This window comes from Rhinolophus sinicus, chromosome 16, assembly GCF_057876585.1.
Source record: "Rhinolophus sinicus isolate RSI-liver-muscle chromosome 16, RSI-T2T, whole genome shotgun sequence".
In the NCBI taxonomy this organism is placed as follows: Eukaryota; Metazoa; Chordata; class Mammalia; order Chiroptera; family Rhinolophidae; genus Rhinolophus; species Rhinolophus sinicus.
The window spans coordinates 18,520,082-18,538,600 of NC_142516.1; the positions used below are offsets into that span (position 1 = coordinate 18,520,082).

General features: G+C 52.7%; 1 protein-coding gene across 6 annotated transcripts in view; it reads right to left on the reverse strand.

Annotated features, from left to right (window-relative positions):
• The window catches only part of RGS3 (regulator of G protein signaling 3), a 112,151-nt gene that overhangs the window by 45,382 nt on the left and 48,250 nt on the right, over positions 1-18,519 (reverse strand). For 3 of the 6 annotated variants that reach the window (XM_074330858.2, XM_074330857.2, XM_074330859.2), the window contains 2 exons: positions 13,549-13,592; positions 8,192-8,314 (listed from right to left, as the gene is read on the reverse strand). In XM_074330858.2, the coding sequence (XP_074186959.2) occupies positions 8,192-8,314; positions 13,549-13,592 (167 nt within the window). Of the gene's footprint in view, positions 1-742; positions 3,833-8,191; positions 8,315-13,548; positions 13,593-17,870; positions 17,966-18,519 lie in introns of those variants that run through there. The other 3 variants (XM_074330860.2, XM_074330866.2, XM_074330862.2) reach the window with 2 other exon arrangements.

Here is an 18,519-nt window from a genome sequence, read left to right on the forward strand (position 1 = left end):
CTGAGCCTGAAGCCATCCATTGCTGCCTTTGGCCAAAGTCTTATTGCTGCCAGGTACCCCAAGGCTGTGTCTGCTGGTCCTCTTGAATGACAGACTCAAAAGGGGAAAAGGGTCCCCTGACTGTCCCCGTGCCCCACAAGAGCCTGTCTTAAGGAACGCCACCTTGTCTTTCATATCAGACTTTTCAAATCTTGTGTGAAGCTATTGGCTTTTCAGCCTGGGCCACCCCTCAGGAATATGAACTATGCAAGTTCATTCTCTACTATGTGGAGAATATGCTATCTCATGTATTTGCCCTAAAGGGTCCTCTCTAGATCTTAAAGAGCCACAACTTCTAAGTGGGGGAACGCTTGTTTCCGCCTCTTCCTGGAGGAGGGGACTGATCACTTCCACCCTGAAAGGCAAACTTTTGCATTGGAAAGAGCAATGGATTAGGTTCAAAGGCCGTGGCTTGAGAACTAGCTGGGCCTCTTACCAGGTGTGTGACCTTGTAAGTCTGAGTCCTAGTCCTAGTCCCTTTCATCTGCAAACCGAGGCTGCTAGGAGGCCTAGAGGAGATAATGTCTCCCCTAGAGGGACCCCCGTTGCCATCGTCAAAGCCCATACTCTCACTGGGGGGACTCCTCCCACACCGTGAAATGGCCTGTACCTTCACTTTACAGAACCTGCTTGGCAACATGTGTGAGAAATGAGGACTTGGGTGGCAGAATTAAAAATAAAGACTGAAAAACCTAGACATACGTAAATAAATGTCATCATTATTTCCAGCAGGTCCCAACTCCCAAAGGGCCAAGAGACCTGGGCAGGACTACAGACAGGAAAGACCAACAGTTTCAAAAGACCCAGAGGCTGAGACACAAGAAAACATGAAAAAAACGGGATGGGGGTGTGAGAGGAACTAAAAGGATCACTTTGTATTCAAATCACACCGATGGCCTTTTCAACAATAAATGGTTGTGCTCCCATCCTCCCAACTCCTAGGCCTTGAGACACCAAACCAAGACAATTGACCCATCAGGAAAGAGACCATTGTGTGTGCTTCTTAGGGTGATTTATGCGGAGGGAGGGGCTCGGCTGTGTTTCCCGTGATTATAACTCGCAAATGCAATTTTGATCGCTTGTCCGTCATCCTGGATGGCTGAGATGGACGAGGGTGCTGAAGAGCAGCAGTGGCCACCGGTCATATTTCATCTTCTCAAGCCCATGGAGCCAAATTAATTGTGTCATCGATTGGAGAGAGAGTAGCAATGGCGCTCTGGCTCAGCAGTCACTGGGAAGACGGAACCCTTCAGGAGCTGAGGTCCGCTTCCCCCACAGCCAGTCAGGACGAGGACCCTGAGTGAGTGAGTGTCCACCCAACTCAGCAGCTTACTGAGACAAGCCGGGAAGAAAGCCCTGTCCCCAGGGCTGAATGCTCGTTCCGATTCTCCATTTCCTGGTGGCTAAACCACCTGTCCTCTGCACCTGTCTGGTGGACAGGTAGGTCACCGAGTCCCAGAGAGACAAGCTGCTGCCTTCCCAGACAGGCGGTTCTCCAGTGCCCCACATTCCCCTTAATGTCATTTGTAAGGGAGTCAAATGAAATCAACGTGCAGCTTGCTGTCTGTGCAGACCCAGCCTCTCAGAATTAACCCTGCAGCTGAGTCCTGGCTAACAGACATTGTATCACTTGTCCCACTTCAGGGGAGTCTATTCCCCTGCTGGGCGGGGGCACTGGCCTGGTCATGGGCAGATACATCCTATCCCGTTAGACTGCTGACGCCACATGCTTGATCTTTCCTAGGCTGGGAGGAGGGTAAGTGGGAGGTAAGGGATGAATTCTCTTCTGGGCCACCCTTCTTGGGATTCAAGTGGTCACAGCAGGAGAGCAAACTCACCAGAGCACAAGACCTCTCTCTACAGACCCTTGGGAGTATCCAGGGTCTGGGGCTTCTCTGGCCTGAGCCACCCTCCGGCCTTTCTTAACCCCTCTTCCCCTGCAAGTGACCCTGGCTCTACACATCCGCTTTGTGCTGAGCTGTACCACTCCACTCGCACCTGTGGCCTTGGGCTCCCTGCCTGTAGGTCTCTGCAGTTAGGGACGGGTGTGAGTGCTGCTCAACCCTGGGCTCCAGCGGGGGGTACAGAGGGCAAGGAGTAGGCTGAGCTCTAATCACTGTCCCCTCGGGAGGTCTTTCTTTAGCCTTGTGGCAGGACAGTCTCCCATGGAGTGCTTAGCCACAACGAGCCGGGTCCCTGACCTTAGCTCTGAAGGAAGCAAACCGAGTCAGTTTCCAGAGAGTCTGTCCCAGCTTCCGGTCAGACCACGCAGCACAGGGTGGATGAACAGCACAGGCCACCCCTGCTGAGGCTGCGCCTGTGACCTTTCCCACCTTGGCTAAGGGAAGCACCCACTGCTCCCAACTCCCAGGGCCATTCCCACAACTCGGCACTGGTCCCTATCCAGGCCTGGCCAGGAGCGGGCTCTGGGAGGAAGGCCCCAGTCCTCATTGCATCCACCGAGACCAAGACAGAGCGCAGGATAAGCACACAGGGCTGGGGGCTGGGATGTGGTGAAGGGGCAGGGAATTGACTCTCTCTTCTCCTCCCAGAGCCCCCTCACATCCCAAGGACTGGATATTCACATGCTCACCTCCCGAGACACCATCCCGGACAGGCCACCATCACCCCCACCTGGAAAACTAAAGGGTCCTCTAACTGATCTCATACCCACTTGGGCCTTCCTGACTCTGATCTAGAAATGTACCTGAAACTCTGTGACTCCCTCTCTCAGAAGCCTTCAGTGGCTTCCCACTGTATCTAGAATGAAATCAGTAAAATATTAACCACCACAGTCCAGTGTGATCTGACCCTGCCAGCCTTATCTGCCTGCTCACTGAGCTCCAGCCACACTGGCCTGACGGCCATTCCTCCAGCACGCCAAGTTTCTCCCCATCTCAGGTACTTCCACCTGGAGCTCTCTTTCCAAAGTCCTTGACAGGCTAACTCCTTTCTGGCCTGCAGGTCCCAGCTTAAAAGTTACAATCTCCCCTACCCCATCCCATCCCCCCACACACAGCAATCTAAATAATATTCTTAAAGGACTCTGTTCTTCTCCTTCATCGGTTATCACAGGTGTAATCACGTGAGTGCATGTGTGTGTCTATGTGTATGTTGATTTATTTACTGCTTGCTCTCCTACTACGACTGAAAGATAAGAATGGTAAGAGCAGAGAGCATATCCGTCTCATTCTCCATAGTATCCCCAGCTCCTAGCACAGAGCCTGGCACAAAGTAGATGCTCCCCAAACATCCACTGAGTGAAGGAATGAAGGAGTGCAGATGAGTGAATGGGTGAAGATGTCTTCCGGCAGCGGAGGGTCATGGCATTATTCTCCACCAGGCTGACCTCTCCCAACCTCTCCTGCTGCCTCCAAGGCAGGCGCTGGAGCCACTGGAAGCTCAGATGCTACTTCACCTCCTTCTTCCTCACAGGGAATAAGTTTCTGAGTCTTCTCCGTTTGGGACTTCCTGATGCCAGTCTGAATGGCCCACAGGGCCTCTCACACCTGTGGTCCTTCTGGTACCAGTCCACACACACCGGGGGGCCACTCCCTTCAGATGACCTTAGGCCCACCATCTTGGTCCTCTGTTTGGGGTCCAGTTGAGGTGAGGTTACTGTGTGGTAGGGGATGCCCAAGAAAGGGTTAAGTTGCCAGAAGCAGAGTCCCGCCCTTGGGTTTGCTCAGCCAATCAGAGTCTGTCCTGATGAGGTAAAGCTTCTATCCTGGGTAGCATTGGTTGAGTTGGCCGGCCCCATCTCCTGCTGGAGAGAGCCGTAAGGGTGGAGTTTCTGTGGAACCAGACAGAACTGGAATTAGCTCACTGTCTACTCAGGGCAGGGCTGCCTGACTCCAGGACCTGCCCCTGCTCCTTTCTAAGTTGCTCAGACAGACCCTGGCATCTCCAGGGCCCCATCTCTAGCTGCCCAGTGGAGATGACAAGGTAGAACGCACCTCAGCGTCACATCTGGGAGAAGTCTTACAGCCAGAGTAGACCCAGGAGGCCTCAGTGTCCCTGCCTGGGCCCTGGAATACAGCAGGTGATACCAGCAAGTGACATGGAACAGTCGTCACATGTGCCCAGGGCAGCAGCATTCAGCTTCAATAAACAAAGCCACTAGAGGAATCTTCCTATATAGACATAACTTTAATAATTCACAGAATTCTTCTTGTGTGCCACTTTCCTAAGCACATAACATGAGTTTAATCCCTCACGAGAACCCTGTTCATCCATGTACTTTACTGATGAAAAAAACTGAGCCTCCGAGCAGCTCGGTGCCTCACCTGAGGTCACAGCGTGGTAAGAGTTTACATCTCCCATATCACTTGCTATGTGATTTTTGAATGCTCTGTTGGTATCTCTGTCTCCACCGCTGGACTGTGGTCTCCCAAGGAAAGAGTGCAAGGGATGCGTCCATGCGTTGCCATCATGGCGCCCAGGGCGTCCCTGAGAACGGGGTAGCACAGGCTACACTGCACCCTCTTCTCGTCCCTGATGGCTCGGTCACAAGCCTACTGTCCTCAGAGGCTTCCCAGTGCCCAGCCCAGTGCTGTGCAGGTGCTGGGGCTCAGTAGAGGTTCACTGAGAGGGTGACAAATGTGCAGCCAAGACCCCCTGGACTACTCTTAGGACCCGTCAGGTACAGCCTTTAATGTCTGGATTGCCACTCTGGTGCCTTTGTCACATCTGTCTAATTAGAGGAGAATTCCATGAGGACCAGGACAAGGTCTCATTCATCTCTGCAAACCCAGAGGAGGCATTGATGATGTATGTTTGATGGAATAATCAAAGTAATATGTGTCTGTCTGTCCCTACTGGCTGAGAACCTCAGTGGCCACAGGTAGGACCACCTGTGAGTTAGTCTATACGAGACACATCGCCGCGCTCCCGTGCAGGGAGTTTAGTGAAAGTTATCCCAGGCAGAAGAAGAAAAGTAGATTCCCTCTGGGGATAGATAATGAAGCAAGAGAAGGGGCAGATAATGAGGAGGAAGGGCGTGGTGAGCAGGAGAAGGAGACTGGGAGAGAGCAGAGGGAGCAGGCCATTTATTTGTTCAGAAAGGGAAAGCATGCAGGCCAGCCCAGAGTGGCCCCCTACCTCCTGTGGTCAGCTACTAGTGAGCGAACAGGCAATGGATTTAGTCTGCCTGCTGCCTGCCTCCCTGTGTCCACCCTCGCAGCCGGGACCCACCCTGCAACCCCCAGGCCACAGGCACCTCAGAGACAGCACAGAAAGCCTGTGCCTCCCCCTTCCTACGCCGAAGAGAGGAACGTCGCCTGGCAACAGATTCCACAGGCACTCAAGTTACACGACATCTTCAAGGTATAGTTCCCACATGGAGACTGGATGACCCCAGGCCCTCAGCTTTCAGGATAATGGCAAAGCTTGAAGAGCTGGAAAGAGGCACCAGACCAATATGCAGATGGGACCACTGAGGCCACGGCGGAAAGGTCACACAGCAGGTGGCGGCACACTTGTCTCTCTATTGTTCTTTGAATCCATCTTCCTCCAATTCCCTCCATCTTTCCCAACAATCATTTCATGTTCAGGGCCTATCACATTTAGTATGTTTTGCAAATTTGGAAAGCACGTTGCGTTCCTTGAGATGTTTGAAGAATCCCCACTCCAGGTGTCAGCAAACACTGTTGAAAGGAACAGGGTTGAGAAGGGGCAGCATGGGGATTTGGGGAGTTGCCTTGCAAAGCCCTCTTTCCCCAGAGAGACATTTGAGGGAGGAGGGAGTGACTTGGGCAGCGGTTTCCATTGTGCAGCAGAAGGCAGAACACTCACAGAAAGAACAAAGAAAAGGCATTTGAAAAAGGCATGCTAACCAGTCAGGACAAGTTGATCAAGCAGGACTCTTTCTGCCTGAAAAGCAAAAAGCTGGTGTCTGCGTTCTGCTTGGCCTGCCCTCTTCTTCTCCCCTGGGGGACAGCAACCCTAGTGGAAAGGCTGGGGTCCAGCCCTTGCTTAGCAAGAGGTTCAGGTCACTCCAGAGGCTGCCAGGACCTGCCAGAGCTGAGTACATATAGATGTCCTGTGGCCAGCTGGACAGCCACCTGGGCTGAGTCACTAAGATTTCTAAAGCATTCCTGCAGCTCTGTGGGGCTGGAGAAAAATCATATTTACCAAACTTCTGGAAGTGAGTAAAGGGATCAGCTGCTAAGACTCTGTAAGTGCATATGGTGGGGGTGGGGAAAGTTGGGCAGTGAGACCCCCCAAGGGGTCTGCCTAATAAAAGATGATTGTATAATGGCCTTCTAAGGAGGGGGGGACATGTGGGGTGTGCGTGGCTGGGACAGGGCCCAGGTCTCAGGCGAGGAGGCACTTCTGAGACTGTCCCAGTGGTCAGCCTGCCCTTCACTTCTCATGCCCGGCACACAGCTTCTCCATTAAACACACGTTTAAAGGGTTTTAATTTGCAGAGGCATCCATCTGTTGCCTCCCCAGGATGTCCATATATCTTGGTGTGGCCCTGAAGCCAGGCCCCACACCCTGGAGCCCTTCCAGGGTCCGTCAGCCAAGCCCACAGCCCCGCAGGGATCAGAGCCTGTCTCAGAAACCCAGCCGACCTTTAGTTGACCGATGACAGAGAGACTCCCCAAGGTACTGAGAAGGCTGTTGCCAACACACTCCAAGCCCACACACCTTGAAGCTGAGACAGAAGGAACTCTTTCCTCCAGACCAGAAGGAGCTAAGCCCAAGCCACAAGAATGCTAGGGGCACGCGTTTGGCCATGCGACATCCAGTGAAGAGGGAGTGGCCTGGTTTCAGACTGTAACCAACTTGGGATCGAGAGCACATGACAGCCTCCAGCCTCCACAGGTCTCTGTTTGGTGGGAGAACCTGACAGTGGGAACAGCCAGTGTAGCAACAAGCAGCCTTGATGGCGGTAGGGGCAGTGCGCTGCCCACAGCTACTGAGTGCTTACTGTATACCAAGCACTGTGCTATGAACTGTATATGCACCATCCCCTTGATTTGTCACAAGAACCCTTTAGGGGAGGAACTGTTGCCCCCAGATAAGGACACCAAAGCTCCACGTTTGTAGAGCGACTTGCCTAAGGTCACACGGCCAGTCAGCAGCAGAGTGAGACTCAACATTCCCACTGTGCTCCCTCATCAATGTTATTCTTGCCCCTGGCTAGTGCAACAAGATAACTGTCAAATCTGAAATTATACAATTCTCAGATGCTTACTCCCTTAGGGAATAGCTGGGGAGCTGCCATCCACCACTGCCCAGCCACCTGCTCCCCACCTCCTGCCCTCAGCGGGCCTGACCCCACTGCCCCCACCATATGCACGCTGCCCATGGCACGCTGGGCCTGAATGCATCAGGAAGAAGCAACAAGGCCAACGAGTGTACAGGCTGCCACTCACTTTCATGGATCGTCCTTCCCCCAATCTGGCAGACCAAACACCTTGGCTCCTTTTGCAGCCAACCAGACCGAATCCCAAAATACTTTTAGCAAGAGAAGGGACCTGAGTGACTCACAAATGGGGAAATACAACTGTGCCTTGTGGCTGGCACCTGGGTGACAAAGGGGAAGGCTGTGGTCCAGCTCCCATCCCCTCCCCCCCACGGCACGGGCCCAGCTGAGGGGCCTATCCCAGATCAGCCTCAGCTGGGACCTTCTAATTTTCCCTGACCCTCCGGCAGGCCAGCCCCCAGTCCCCAGCAAACTCCACTTGGCTCCAGTGGGCTGTGACCTGCTTCAAGTTAAAACAGCTTCTGCCGCAAACATCCCCTCCCAATTATGCCTGCCTTGGGCCAGTATTAAACACAAGTGTGCTGCCCCTGGCACGATCCCCCCAATGGCAGAGGGGGACCACATGCCTGGCAGCAGCAGGGAAGCCAGCCCAAATTAGCCCCTGCCATAGGCAAATCAAAGAAAAGAGCCAAGAATTGATGGGTCATGCTCAATTTGGCTCTGTCGCTCTACCCAAGCAATGCGAACCCCACTGAACAGACCCAGTGAAATGCCAAGGGGGAGGGACATTCGGGCACAGGCCTCCTTGCCAGGAGTTCATTGTCCAGATCCAAGTCCTGAGCTCAGGCTGGTCCCAAACTCAATTCGGAGGCTCGAGGGTCCAGGCTGGCCCAGGGGAAGCCATGCAGCCAGAGCTGTAGCCACTGGCAAGGCCCTTACCTTGCTCTGTGGAGGGGAGGCCGCCAGCTGTTGCTGCTTTGCGATGTTCTCTGACAGACACCAGCACACTCTCTTCTTCTGCTCCTGTGAGTGCGCCTCCAAAGTGAATAAGCACTCTGCCTTCTGACGTCAGGGAAAACAGAGAAAGGGATGGTCAGCGCTGCTCCCTGGTTCAGGGGGCTCCCGGGCCCAAACCCATCCCTGAGCTCCAGAGGATGAGGCTGCAGCACGGAAGGGAGTGCCCGCTAAAAGCCACAAATGCACATTAATCCCTGGTGACATTGAGGCAGCTAGAGGAGCAAAGAAGCTGGTTCAGGGGGCCAGCTGGAGAGCCTTGTGCCCACAGCTCGGGGGAAGGGAGGAAGGCGGTGGTTCCCAGCACAGTGGAGGCCTGTGGAGACCACAGAACAGAAATGGTGAGGTCACCCCCGGGGACAGGCAGCGCAAGGCAGCAGCTGGGAGAGCACGTGGGGAACACAGAGGGCCAAGGTCTCCGCCCCTCAATGCTCTCTGGAGCCAGGGCCCCCAGCCCCCACCCAGGACACAGGCATCTGATCACCAGGCCAAAGTTAGATGGGTGATGGGATGGACGTACCGACAGAACCTTTTAGAAAGTCTGTGGTGGGCAGTCCTGTGGTCTGTCAAAGCCCCACTACTGCCTGGCACATGAGCTGGGGCTGATCAACGACTGTTCAGCTCCATTGAGTACAACAACAGTCTGCACTGCTGTCATTTAAGTATTGCTTTTCTATTTAATCTTGTTAAGTGCTGCAGTCTTGTCTCCCCAACGAGACTAGAAACTCCTTCTTGGAAGGCCTTTTTAATCTGGACGTAGCAAGGTGCTTGGCAAGCAATGCCTGGGTAAGCTCTGGCTCCCTGGAGGGACTTCCGGGATGAGGTCAAAGCCAGGTCAGCTTGGCCTTAGCCCCAGGGAGCTGCCGGGACCCAGGGAGTTGGCCCCAAACAGTCAGAATGTGCTGGGGGCGGAGAGGGGCAGTAAAGCCTGCCCAATGTTATCAACCACTACAGGACACTCTGATCAGGGGAGTAGGCGCTCCTTCTGCCTCTGCTGGAATTTGATTATAACCTCACAGGGCTGTGATTAGATGAACTCAGCAGGGAGCTGAGCAGGAGTTGCATGGCTTGGACCAGAGAAGACAGGGTTTGTATGCACTCCTTCCTCATGTTGCACTTGGACAAGCCTAGTCTGAATCCCAGCTTTGCCGTTTCCTGGCTGACGACCTCAGGAAAGTCTCTAAAATGGGAATGATAATGCTATCGCCCATCTCTCAGAGCTTCAGGAGGCAAGAACGAGGGCCATCTGAGGCCTCAACAATCAGCCACTGCTGTTATTACTCAGGAGTTCATTCGTTTAATACATAGTCATTGAGCATCTGCTCTGTGTCAGGGACTGTACTAGGCCCTGGAGGGAAAGGGGGAAATAAGAGAGACAGGGTTCCTGCCCTCAGGTTGAGGGCAGATAGTAAACCAATACACAATTAAACAACATCAGTAGAAAGATGAGAAGCCCACAAAGGGAGCGGTCCTACTTGAACCTGGCGGTCAGAGAAGGCCTCTCTGAATGGGCAGCACTCCAGCGAAGGCTTGAACAACAAGGGGCCAGCAAGGAAAGTGCTTGGGAGAAATTGTTCCAGGCAGAAAGAACAGCAAATGCGAAGGCTCTGAGCTTGGTGGTAACCGGCATCATTTCATAGCATTGGGCACATTTTCTACCCTGCTATCCAACCCAAGCTTCAGGGACGCCCCCCTCCAGGGCAGGGCCATCTCCCATGCTAAGTGCTTCCTGGGTGCAGCCATTCCTTTCCTGCCCAAAGTTGTTAAGAAGCTGATCTCCCTAATAGCCTTAGAGGAGAGAGTGAAGAAAGCCTTGCCCCTGGGCTTCTGGGAACCGGGTGGATGAAGGACGCAATCCTACCACTTAACAACAGGTTCCCTCCACTTCCCAGAACCCCCAGCTCACTGCAGGGCAGGACACATTCAGTAAAAGACCCCAAGATTCCCCAGGGAGAAGTCGGGTTCGGTAAGAGATGACCAACGTGTCCTCTGCTCCCTGTCTTATCGTGCTCCCCCTGCAAGGGGAGGGGTGAGGTAGGGACTATCGTCCCTTCCAGCTTGGAAAAGGCCATCACTCCACAAAGCTGGCCCTCGCTGGAGTCTCTACCAAGCTGTTTGGGTTTCAACAAATCCCTTAACCTCCCTTAGCCCCAAATCCTCCTCTCTTTCAGTTCTCAATTCTGCCATAATAATAATTCCTTTTATCTAATTATCAGTTTTAAAAAGCACTTTCCCAACCATGATCTCAAGACAGGCTTTTATGCTCAAAGACCTAAACCCAGGCCTGGCCCGGGGCTGGCTATCTTAGATAGGCACCCGTTACTGGGAAGCCCCTGCTCCCAAGGCCCTTCTCTAGGTACTGCCCAGAGCTTTGGAGACCGGCCAAGAGACAACATGGAGCCAGCTCCCTCCAGGGCGGCTGAATTCCCATCTGCCTAAATCTGTCTAAAGCAGGGCCCCAGTGCCCTCCGGGTTGCCCCAGCATGTGAATCCTCACTCTTAATCCACTGTGTGATCCAACTCATCAGATGTAACACTGATGCACACCCTGCCCTCAATACCAGGCTCCAGGGGCAAGGCTGTAAGCTACCCTGAAGGCATTCTCATGTAACTCACTGAGAGGCAGGGCCTCTTGGCTGCAGGGTAGTTAGCCATGCACAGACCTCTCCAGGTGGGCCCAGACCTCTGCATTCAAACATGAGCATCCCCAAATCCAACCCAGCTCTTCTTGGCCTCTTTAAAACCCCATCTTGCCTCACCTCCTTGTTCCTGAATTAATATTATATTTGTACAAACTAAAACCTCTTCTTCTACAATTTACATTTGTTCACTTGCTTTGACAAACGTTCTCTCTTTTAATTGAATTCTCTCAATGACCCTATGACATAGAAAGGAAGGAAAGGCACAGACGCTACCATTTTTCAGATATCATTTTTCAGATGAGAAAACTAAGGCTCAGAAAGGTTAAGTGGGCAGCCCCAGGAGGTCTCAGGAGAGGAGACATTAAACGTCTGTCTTCTGTCTCCTCCAGAGGCTACAATCTTGCCACATTTCTGTTACTGCATATGTACATTACAAAGAAAGTGAGATATTCCTCTTAGCTTTCTTTTTAAAAGATCGATAACTCATTGATGATGTCTCTAATGGAGAGGAAATGCATATGAAAAGCTCTCCCCGTGTTATGAAGCTGCCCATAACAACAGCTACCATTTATTGAGCACTCACTGTGTGCCAGGCTCTGAGCTAAGTGCAGTGGACACAGTATCTTATTGAATCTCATTTAATCATTACAACCACCCTGCAAGGTAGGCCTCATCGGCCTTGTTTCAGAGATGAGTATATGACTTGCCCAGATCACTCAGTTAGGACTTGGCAGAGCCAAGATTCAAATCTAGGTTTTCTTAACCCCAAAGCGTAGGCTGAACTTACGGGAGCTGGGATCAGATTCTAGGTTAGAGAATGGTCCCTGGCCAACGTGCCCTATGACCCAATGCCCCTGGCGCTTTGAAGCCAGGAGTAGGCTGCATCTGTCCCATGGATTTGCAGGGAAACCTGTCCAGAGCAACAGAGACCCCAGAGCTAAGGACTGCTTAGGGCAACTCCACCCAGGACCTACTGCTGGGACATAGTCAGAGCAGCTGCCACCCAAGCCATTGGGACGTTCTCAGTGCAGTGGAAGACCCTCTCCAAATCCTGACTCTCTTGCCCTGGTTTCTTCTCTGGGTGCCACCTGTCTGTCAGGCAATGAAGAGGAACCACTTGTTGCAAGTTCTAAGATACGAGTGCGGGGTTCTCTGTGGGATCCCAGACCACCTTGGCAAGCCTGTCCCCACGCCTCTTGTCTTCCTTCATTACAGACAAGCCTCTCATAAACAGTTGCCCATTAAGAGAAAAGGGAGGCTTCTGGCTGCCTGTGAGCTTCAATTCCCCAGCCCCTGGGGCGTCAGATCACCTGGTACTTTACTGAAATAAAAGGCCCCAGATCAATATCCCTTCATCAATCTTTGGAGGGCTAGGAGGTCACAACGCCCAGGAAACCAATAAGCAGAAGTGCTTCTCTCTGGGAAAAACAAGTCCAACCTGGCAGGAAGCTCTCTTGGCATTAAAGAACCTGAAGCTTTATGTCAGGCCCTGCCAGAGAGAATCGGAATCCAGAGGGGTAGGGACGGAGAGGCAAACGTTCTACCGTGTTGCCCAGAAAATAAGACCTAGCAGGACAATCAGCTCTAATGTGTCTTTTGGAGCCAAAATGAATATAAGACCCAGTATTATATTATATTATATTATATTATATTATATGTTATGTTATGTTATGTTATGTTATATTATATTATATTATATTTATATTACATTACATTACATTATATTATACCCAGTCTTATATTATAGTAAAATAAAATCGGGTCTTATATTAATTTTTGCTCCAAAAGACACATTAGAGCTGATTGTCCAGCTAGGTCTTATTTTCAAGGAAACACACTAGAAAATTCCCCAAAAAGCTAAAAGAATTCGATGGCTCAACAGCTCTCAACTTTTTCATCACAGAGAACCTCTTTGATTAAACCTCTGGTTTAATGATGTTTTATCTCCCAAACCATATCAAGCAATAAGCTATTTGCCCAATTTTGCTCAACAAAGGCAGAGCACAGCCCATCCGAGCTTCTGATCAGACTGAGATACCCAAGAACACCAATCACACTGAGCGGGTATCACTCCAGCCCAAAACACAGGCATTTGATGTGTTTTTTAGTCTGTACTGTCTGGCCTAGGTAAAGGTATTAGATTGGTGCAAAAGTAATTGTGGTTTTCGCTATTATGTTTAACCTTTTAAACCGCAATTACATTTGCACCAACCTAATACAATCACCTTCAGGCTGTTTCAAACACTGACAAGACCCTTAGGAGGGGTCATGGGTGGCACTTCCTGGAAAAAGAGGAAGAAAGAAGCAGGAATAGGAATCAGGGTACTCTCCAGAGGAAGGGCTCCCAGATAACTAAATACGGAGATGCACAGCTGTCAGACCACACCTTCACTATGAAGAGACCAGGAAGTCCTAAGTGGGAGATCAGTGTCCTCTGTCCCCTCTAAGCACTCTCGTGCCTGCTGCTCTTCTACATAGAGGTGAGAGCTACAGGGGCAGGGAGGACCTGCAGGACCTGCCTAGGACCCCTGCACAAGGTGGGGTGGGGGAAGCATCAGAACCCTGGACTAGAACCCTGCCTAAAACCTCCCCTCAAACACCAAGTCACAGATCTCCTCAAATTCAGAGGGAAGGACTCACCTCCGCTAGATACAGCACACAGAATTTCAGGTCTTCTGATGAACCTTTGGGGAAAAAAGTAAGATTTGCATTAGAACTGGCTACAGTCTCAGCAGTTTGCTGGTGCATAGAGCGCTGTCACATACAGAGGGCTGTGTATGTGGTACTTCCTGGAAAAAGACAAAGAAAGAAGCAGGCACAGGGGACAGGGAACTCCCTGGAGGAAATGCCACTTACTAACTAACCAAGCTGAGGCACAGCTATAAGGCCTTTGCCTGCAGGTCAGCCGGACTCAAGGAATGCTGAGATCTCACCCCATGAGAGGCAGCCAGGAGTCCCCTCTGGGCCTGAAACTGCCAGGTACAGGGCACACCAGGAGGTGGGAACAGCATGGGCAAAGGCATGGAGATGGAGAAGCACAAGTTGTGCTCAAGGGATAGCAGGTGTGGCGAAGAAGCCTCGCCCCTCCTCCGGGATACCTGCCCTGACTGCTGCGGTCTGCCCACGACCTGGCAGCACTCTCCCGTGGACACTCATCTGGGTACAGATCGGGGATGGTTAGTATGAATAACTTCCTGTATTTCAAGCAACAGACCTCAGCAGGCAGGCTGTCATGTTGCAGGGAAGCAACCATACAGCACAGCAAACACAAAGTGCCATAGAACTTGAGTGCCCACCACTGTACCAGATGCTTTACCTGTAAGAGCTCAACCCTCACTACACCCCCTGTGAGGCAGGGCTGGTTATCACCTATGAGTCCAGTGAGAGAACTGAGGCACAAAGAGCTTGAGGAACAAGCCCCAGGTAAAAAGGGAAGAAGAACCAAGACATATACCCAGGAAGCCTGGCTCCAGAGCCCACACTCCGGACCCCGATACACCCTCCTCTCAAATGTGTCTGCCTCCTCAAGGATGCAGGCCCAGTGCTGGGCTCAAAGTAGCTCTCTCCATACATACCTGGATCAAATCAATCATCAAAGAAGTTGTAAGCTGTGCTGTGAAGTAAAGGTGGCTAGATACAAACAGAGACCGTGGGTCCAGCCTATTCCTAAGAAAAGCAGAGCGAGGGCCCTCGTGTGAGTGAAGGCCAGGCCCCCTCAGAGAAGGCATGTGGGCAGTTCCCTGGGCAAAATCATGCCTATGGCCAGGGGTGCCAAGCAGAGCCAGATTTTAAAAAGCGCATTAAGTAAATGGGGTTCATTTTGGACTTAGAATGAATCCTACTTGTCCCCACCTAGAGGTGGGTAGGGAGGGAGGGAGCCCTGCCTAAGAAATCTGTCATGTTTAAGGAACCTGTCATTTCAAAGCTTCTGCCAGTTCCTTATGTTGCTGAGGATGGAAACAAACGGAGGTGGTTTCTTTTAAGAAAATACACTGGGACTTTCCTTGACTTTCCAGAAGAAGACCTTAGTGCCAAGGGAGATACAAAAAGATCTATGTAAGAAAATAGAAATTTGGAGTTTAGAAGCTGGCAGTGATAGAAGAGAAGGCCCTCAGAGGTAGGGAAAAGCCAAGACAGGAGGCCGAGGTTGGGGAAATGCAGCCCGGAACATGTTCCCGAGGGTGAGGGATGGCTGACAACTGCCTTAAATTATCTGTGCTGTAACACTGCCCGCCACTGCCCTCCTGCATTACCCCAAACCTTCACGGAAGTCCCCTCCACATCACGGCTCTGTGCTGGCAGCACTTGGAGGGAACGACGGGATGGGGCTCAGCATGGCTCAGAGGCTCGTGAAAGGCCGACAAGCCTCCGGGGGTGCTGGCGGGGGGTGGGGAGCCACAGCTGTGGGAAAGCAGGCTGCAAGGGAGCTGACCCCAGAGAGAGACCTCAGCCCCACCAGAAAACCTTGTGGAACATTAAATCAAGCTCTGGACTCTCCAGGGTGTGGAAAAGGGGTGAGTGTCAAGGAAAAGGGACAGGGAGGCAGCACACATTTGGGTTTCCATCCAACACTCCAAATGCTTTGGCCATTTTAAAATATAAGAAGGAACCATTTGGCTCCTGGGTGGGCCTTGCTTCCCACCAAAGAACGTGTGGGTCGTGCAGGGGGACCCCCGGTCACAGGCTGGGTAGGGCCCAGAGAGGGCTTTCCTGCCCAGGTCTGACCCCTCTGTCATTTTCTCAGAGCCCTTGCAAGCCTGGCCTGAGATCCCAAACTCAGCCATTCACCAAGCCCTCTCTACCCTGTGAGACAAGCCAAGAGGGTTGTCTCCATTTTCCAGATGCAGAAACTGAGGCCCAGGGAGGGAAACAACTATATACAAGGCAGACAGTGAGAAAGCAGCAGAGCTGAGGTTTGAACCCAGGACTGCCTGCCTCCAAAGCCTGTGTTCTGACCATTATGTCACACTTCTGCCCCCACCACCAGCTTACGTCTCTGTCATTGTGCCAGGCCATGTGCTCCAGAAATGAAAACGTGTTCCTCCCACTGCTCTCGCCCTGGCAGCCGGCCCTGAGGTAGGCTCTGAGGATGTGCTTGGAAAATGTCACCCAAATTTAACACCAAGCATTCCAGCGGCTGCGACCTAAACAGCTGAGTTTCCAAGACTGGGCCCCCTGACTCCCCAGGGTAGATGGAGAGCCCAAAAATCAGCTAGACATTTCCAGGCCATCCTGACAGACCAGAGCAGGCCAGGAAGACACACTGTGGGCAGGATACTGGCCGCCTGGGAGGCAGAAACACAAAGAGCAGCAAAGCCAGTGGGCGGCAGAGGCAGGAAGAGACCACAATGGGCCCCGGCTGACCGGAGATGTCCCAATTGTTAGCGCCAGCTCTCCGCCTGTTCCCATTACACAGCAAGGCAGCCCCGCTGAAGCTTTGGGGAAGCGAAGCTAGGCAGGAGGAGGGCAGGCAAGGTTTAAGGGGCCACCAGCAGAAGCCCAGCGGGAAGAGTATACTTCCGCCCCTGAGCTGAAGCAGTGCTTCTGTTCTCCTTTCAGTCATTCAGTCATTCACCCAACAAACATTCCTTGGTCCCCACGATGTTCTGGGCCCCATGCTAGACCCTAGGAGTATGCTTCTCCAGAGGAGCTAAGCACCCTTTAGACAAGTCGCCCGAGGGACTCCGTGGTCCCTGGGTGGGGCAGATTCTCCCCGGCCAGGGAACAACCCTCACCAGGCCCAGCCCGCAGGAAAGGCTGGGCGTGTTCCTTGTTTACCATCATCTTTGCCCCAAAGAAACCTAGGAGTGTGAGCCACGTTAGCAAGAGACCATTCGGCCAACAGAAGCTGCAGCTGAGCCCGAAATGAATCTCTTAAAAGCCTCACTCAGGCCTTTGCTGCCACAGCGGGTCTCTGAGGGCACAAGGGAATCAGGCAGGAAATTGGGCGCCTGGACTCAGGACACTGGGCTCTGCGGCTTCAAATCCAACTGCAGAAGTCACTGGACTCCTCCGAACACCACCCCACCCCCCACCCCCACCCCCACCCCACCCCCGCCGCCCCACAAGCCCAGCATCTCAGGGGAGCAGGAGGGACAGGAGGCGAGGGCTCCGCCGATGCCTGGAAAGAATCTAAGTGGTGGAATGTGCACCTTGAGTGCTCAGTGTCACAGAGCCATTTCCTTTGCTCTCTGCAGCTCATGGGCTCCCTGGAGAGCCATGTTCACTGTATTTGCTCCCCAGCACTCTGGAGAAGGGCAAAGCAATTTGTGTGCATGAAATCACCTGCCCAGCAAGCCAGGACAGACTTACACATACACACGCACACACACATACACACACCTCTCTCATGCCAACCCACAGGGCTCTAATGGCATGGTCATCTCTCCTGAGTGCTGGCCTTGACTACCTTGAGCCTGCCAGCTGCAGGGAGAGGATGTGGTCTCCAGCCTGAGGAAGCCATGCCTGCAAGGCTGTCACTCACATGGGCTCAACACCTCAAGGCCCCACAGCACCTACCATGACCATCCACCACCCAGTGGAGGATGGAGCTCACCCTGCTTCTAATTTCAAACCTTGGGTCTGGGGGCTCCAGGAGGGGAGGGAGGACATACGTATGGGCACTGCCCAGCTTCTCACAGCCACCTCAGGGTCTGCCTGGGGACATCAGGACTGGGAGGGAACACAAAAGACTGGCCCAACCCTTGTTTCACAGGCAGAGAAATTGACGTTCAGAAAAGGGAAAGAGCCAGCTGAAGTCACATAGCAAGTTAGCAGCAAAACTGAGCCCAGACCCCAAACTCCCAGCTGCTACCCTCAGCTCCTCCACTGCCCTGGTGGCTCCCATGCCAACCCCACCCCAAAGCACAGCCATTCTGAGCTCCCTTTCTTCTCCCTCCCTGCCTTCAGCAGGAGGCTGAGCACTGCCCACCAGTAAGGGTTTGGTTCTATAATCTACCAACCTGTTACCAAGCACAGCCGCCAGTGTCCCCCTCACAGCTGACTGGGTACCAGATTGTCTGAGCTGGAGATGAGCAGAGGCACAGAGGAAGGGACTATACAGTGTGAGGGCATACGTGTGCATGCGTGCAGTGGGTGGGAGTGACACGTAGTGGGCATGTAGAGGAAGCTGGTGTGAGGAAGAAAGGAAAGGGCACAGCAGCAGGACACCAAGGGCAGCAGCTCTCATCTGCCCCCCTCCCATGGCAGCTTCCTGCAATGCCAGGGTCTGAGCTGAACTTGCACAGAGGGCTGCTCCTCACCACTGACCCGGGGAGGGGCTGGCCTCGAATGAGGTGACTTGCTTTTTCCCCTCAGTGGCAGCCCTGGTCAGCGGGCAGGAGAAAGCCAAAGGCAGGGAAGGAGTTGTAAGTGACTTCCTGTGGGGCAGTGAGAGTGGAGGTTCTCACACTGCCTGGTGTCTAAGGAGGAAGGCCAGCAAGGGCCAAGCACACACGTTGGGTTTGCAAACAGGCAGGAAGTTTTCCTGGAGCAAAACCCGTCAAAACAGAATTCTTTCGCTGGGTCATATTTTCCTCCCTGCCCCTGTCACCCGTGCTCAAACAGGTCTGTTGTTGTTTTCATAATCTGGGAGAGGAAATGGAGCCCCTT